A 5,103-nucleotide genomic window follows, 5' to 3' on the forward strand; every position below is an offset into this window, starting at 1 on the left:
TCCCAACTTGAGCTACTATAACAGCTTTCATTGACACATGGAATATTTTATAAACTCATCCTCAAAATAAGAAACATCCCAAGATAGTTCCAGAGCAAGGATCACAGATCAGGTTATCAGAATTACCTTAGAGCATGCATGATCTGGTTCCTTCTTTGATCAACAGATTTGTGTGATATTTACATCATTAATAATGTAAACATCTAAATCAGAATTTTCCTGAAGAAGAAACTCTGGAAACCTAATACATTGCTCAACTGATGTAGGAAGTCCAAAATTTATTAAAATGGATGAAGATGTCTTTAAACTGGAACCAGAAGAAGAAAATGGGCCAAATTTCTTTGTGCACCACCACCAGTAGAGAGACTTCCAGTAACTCTGGTTTCTGGTGAGTCATAAAAAGGGGGCAAAAGTGTGTTATTTTGAACCAACCCAGGACTGCTTTCTGGGTCCACACCGCCTATTGCAGAATGTGATTTTCCTCAGAGATTATGGGAAAGAGGAGGGAGGTACTTTACTCCATAACCCAGTAACCTAGATGCTTCCTCCTCTGCTCTGGCTTTGGGGCACAGCTCCCCAGGAGTGGTGATTGAACTGAGAACTCTGGTGGGCCATCCCCAGGACACAATCAGTGTGCCCTAATCCCCCAAATAGGCCTTGGTCTTTGCCACACCCGGTCTCCTAGGGATGCTGAAAAACTGAGCCCAGTTCCTTTCTTCCTTTTACCCACGCAGTATCACTACTCACAAATATTCTCTCTGCAGAATTATTGCAGATCTAGAGAAAGTATTCCAAGCCAAGTATCTGGAGACAAACATCAAGATCTCATCTGGGCAGAAAATCAAAGCATCCTGAGATGAACTTTGACTATTAATAGGCCACTATAAACCTTGTTATTTGTATTTTCCTAGAGCGACCACCCCTACTAAATCCAAGTATGACTTTAGGAACAACCTTTCCCTAGTAAACCATCAAAATGTGCTTTTGATTTAAAAATTCCCCATCAGAATAATTTTCATTAAATGAATTAAAACAACATCACATTTTAAAAGCCATTTAATTTTAATAGCATATTTTAATGAAAAAAGCAGCATACTTTGCCAATAAAACATTAAAATCATCTCTTCAGTGAAAGACAATTAAACAACACCAAAAATAACTTAATACATTACCATAGTAAATAAACCATCTATTAACAAAAACGAAAAAAAAAAAACCAGGTCCTATACAGAACTGAAGACTTCGGAGAGCCTCAAATGGAACAGCAATACAGCAAAATTTGTAAGAATATATCTATATGTGCGTCATTTTGAATGAAATATTTACAATAGATAAGGTTCCAGTCATCATGTGCCTAATTTTTTTGTTCAAAAAGAATTCTACCAAACAATGGTGAATTTACAAGCAGTGCACTGTCTTTCTTATAGTTCAAATTAGTTTTTCTACAAACAAACCTCCAAAAGGAAAAACTGAAGGATCCTAGAAATGTTACAATGTAGTAAACAAAGCCAGGGAAATGAGAGGATGGAAATAGCTTGGTGAAATCTTAGAATCTGGAAAGGCAAGTGCACCCAAAATTAGAAAATGATGCATGACAGGCTTCCAACTGTTTCACTTCCCTACCATCAGAGGTATGAGCATGTGTGTGTGTGTGTGTGTGTGTGTGTGTTAGTGTGTGGGTGAGTGAGAAAGCTGTGTAGTGGAAGCAATGTGGGAATCCCCATTAAATATGTAACGAAGTAAACAATACTTTGGACACTGAATCAGATCTACAAGATAAAGACATCCATTACTGAGTGTGGACTCACAAATCAGAACACTACCAGCAAAAAACAAAGAAGAAAACAATCTTCATTCAAGTGAGAATATACAAATGGGCCAAAAGGAACACAGTAAAAGAGGAAAGCTGTAAAAATTCAGTGAACTCATCAAAAAAAAATTTTTTTGAACTTCACTACCCATACTTTCCCCCACTTTTAGACTAAAGAAGTTTAATTAATTAGAATGTGCACAAAATTAAGTTGCCAGAGAGATAAATTAATAATTTACAGAGGGTTGTTCGGCAATAATCTAATAATAGCTTTCAAGATCAGTGAACACAGCAGGCGCAACTCCTTTCTTAGACATTGAACACTTCAGAGAGGGAAGAGGGGGTAAGAACCACAATAAAAATATATATATATGTATAGAATATACAGTGTAAATGCAGAAAATCTGCCATCTTTTTTTAAAATTCAAAATACTTTAGAGATGTCTATCCCATTAAGCATCCACTCTAGTTTAAAGTTTCAGTTCTGAATCAAATTCTATTTCTGAAAAATAGCTGCAAAGTGTACTTTTCAACTTCAACAAGGGTGCTGTCTTTAAGAATAAAAACAAATCTTACTTGCTCATTCTCGCGGCCTTTTAACAGGCTGTCTCGTCTGCCTTGCTGCAAACAGCCAGATCCAGACTCCCTCTGAAGAAGCCGAGGTGCCTTTTCCGGGGAAAGTGGGGTCATAAGGGACAACTTCGCTACCACTCGACAGGTCCCTTCTTTTGCTTTTTTTCTTGCCTTTGCGAAACCGTTTCACATGCTCCCCGGGCCTGGGCTCAGTGACTTGCCAGTTGGCTTGCTCGCCAATCCGCCTTCCTCTGGATTCACATTTATTGGAATTGTTTCTGGTCGCCAAAGTGGAAAGAAAAAAAAAGCAGGAGAGAAGAGAGGGAGAGGGAGAACAGAGGGGGGCTGTCCCTGGGGGGAGGCCGAGGGACTCCTAAATGCCCGCGGAATATTTCATTCTTTTCTGTTTCTGCCTCTGGTTGCAGAACCAAACTCGCACCACGTTTTTCTTAAGGTCCAGCTTCTCCGCAATGGCGGCGATCTTCTCCGAGGAGGGCCTTGGCTGGATGGCAAAGTAGGCTTCCAGCGAGCGCTTCTCGGGCGCCGCGATGGACGTGCGCTTGCGCTTCTTCTCGGCTCCGTTGAAGAGCTCTGGCTTGGTGAGCTTCTCGCGGTGGGACTTCTCCGCTTCCTCCAGCCACGCCTGCAGGATGGGCTTCAGGGCGATCATATTATTGTGTGACAGCGTGAGGGACTCGAACCTGCAGATGGTGCTCTGGCTAAGCGAGCCCACGCCCGGGATCTTGAGGTTGGCCAGCGCCGAGCCCACGTCGGCCTGGGTCACCCCCAGCTTGATCCGTCGCTGCTTGAAGCGCTCGGCGAACGCTTCCAGGTCCCGGGGGTCGGCGTCCACGTCGCTCATGCAGCCCATGTGTGAGGGCAGCCCGTGCGCGTGGGCCATGCTGAGCGCCGCTTGGTGCATGGGGTTCATGGTGGCCATGTGCGGCGCGTGCGCCGGCGTGGACACCACCGCGCCGTCGGGACCCGCCATGGCGCCCAGGGCCAGCCCGGGACTCAGGTGCTCCAGCAGCTCTCCCTCCAGCGCCTGGTGCGGCTGGTGGTGGTGGTGGTGGTGATGGTGGTGGTGGTGATGCGTGCCCGCCAGCGCAGACGGGTGAGAGATGGGCACAGAGGAAGACGAGGCAGCCGACGTGCACGGGATGGTGTTCATGGTGTGGTAGGTGGCGTCCGGCTTGAAGGGGCTGTGGTGGGGCGGGTGGTGGTGGTGGCTCTTGCTCTGGGAGACGATGTCCACGGCCGCCAGAGCCTCGGCGCGGGCCAGCAGACTCTCATCCAGCCCGCCGAATATATTGCTCTGCAATTGCAAGTAAAAGGCACACATTACGCTCAGCAGGGAATTGCGCGCGCTCTCTCCGGAACCGGCGGCCCAGAGCTCCGCACCTCCAGCGCGCCTACCACATTCCCAGAACGTTAAAATAATAATAGTAGCAACACTAGCGCTGGTGACGGTTGTAATGAGTGATCCTGGAAATAGCAGGGGCGGAGAGCAGGGCGGCCGCCGAGAGCAGCCGGGAGTGCGCTAGGAGGAAAGTGAGCCTGCAAACACAACACAACACGACGCGCGCAGGCAGCATCCCAGGTCATAAAAATTAATACGAAGGAAAGACCCGCAGAATACATAAGAGAGAGGGAGGAAAATTGGTTGGAGGTGTGGGGTGATTTGCTGTGCCAACATGAAAAAAACATCAAGCAGATAAAGGGGGCTGTCAGAACGTGCCTGTAAGCGGTGATTATGCAGAAATACGCACCGGTGGGGTTGGAAGACACGCTCTCCGCATCGCCTCGGAGCCCCCGCCGGTGCCGCTGCCGCTGCTGCTGGAGCTGCTGCTCCGGCCTCCCGCGCCCCCGCCCCCGCCGGCCCCGGCCGCCGCGGAGCTCGAGCTGCTGGGGGAGCTGGCGGAGGGCGCCGCGGGCGCCGAGGAGCCGGGCGAGGCGCTGTGCAGTGCCGAGTACTTGGGCTCCACGTGCAGGCTGCCGCCGTGCGGCATGCTGAACGCCTGCTTGCTGTTCAAGGACATCATCATCATCTTCCCGGGCGCCTGTCCGTCGGGCGCGCGCCGGTGCCGCAGGTCGCCGGGACCCTGGCGCGCAGGGCTGGGCAGGAGCGCTGGCCCGAAGGGCGAAGCCAAGTCGCGCGCCCTCGCCTCCGTGTCCGTGCTCGGCTCGCCCGGCCCGGGCGACGCGCTCCTCCGCTGCCTCCCGCCGTCCGTCTGCGCGGCCGCTGGGCTCCGCCAGGCTCCGGCTGCAGACCTGGGTGCCCGAAACTGCCCCGGCGCGCGGCGGCCGCCGAGTTATACTCGGCTCTCCCCGCGCCGGCCCCCGCACGCCCCCTCCCTCCCGCCCGCGCCTCCGCCCTCCCCTGGTGGCGACTGCCGGCTGCAGCTGGCTCTCCGGCGTCGCGCCTTCTCCCTCGCGCTCCCTCCAGGCTCCGGCGCTTTCAGCCCTCCAGGCGCCCGCCTCCCGCTCCCCCACCACGCCCGCCACCTCCCCTTGCAGCCCCCGCCCGCGTGCAGAGGCCGCCGCCCCTTCCCGGCACCCCGCAGCGCGCACTGGAGCTTCCCCGCGGCACCCCACCCCCGGCCAGGTCCCGCGCGCCAGTCGCTGGGCACTTCCCGCTAAGACCGGCCTCCACCCGCCTCCCGCCTCTTCCCGCCCCGCTCGGCCTCCCCGGGGAGAGGAACTCTCCAAAAGAAAGTTGC

The 5,103-nt window shown here is 51.9% G+C and overlaps 1 protein-coding gene across 1 annotated transcript; it reads right to left on the reverse strand.

Moving 5' to 3' along the window:
• Nucleotides 1-1,043: 1,043 nt before the first annotated feature.
• POU4F2 (POU class 4 homeobox 2) lies at nt 1,044-4,670 on the reverse strand. The gene is made up of 2 exons (XM_037496832.2): nt 4,153-4,670; nt 1,044-3,698 (listed from the first exon to the last, which is right to left on the reverse strand). Exons 1-2 carry the CDS (start codon nt 4,429-4,431, stop codon nt 2,757-2,759), a joined length of 1,221 nt encoding a protein of 406 aa, XP_037352729.1. The 5' UTR covers nt 4,432-4,670; the 3' UTR covers nt 1,044-2,756.
• Between the last annotated feature and the right edge of the window lie 433 nt (nt 4,671-5,103).

Source organism: Talpa occidentalis, unplaced genomic scaffold (assembly GCF_014898055.3).
Source record: "Talpa occidentalis isolate TD23 unplaced genomic scaffold, MPIMG_talOcc4v2.1 talOcc4.8, whole genome shotgun sequence".
NCBI lineage: Eukaryota > Metazoa > Chordata > Mammalia > Eulipotyphla > Talpidae > Talpa > Talpa occidentalis.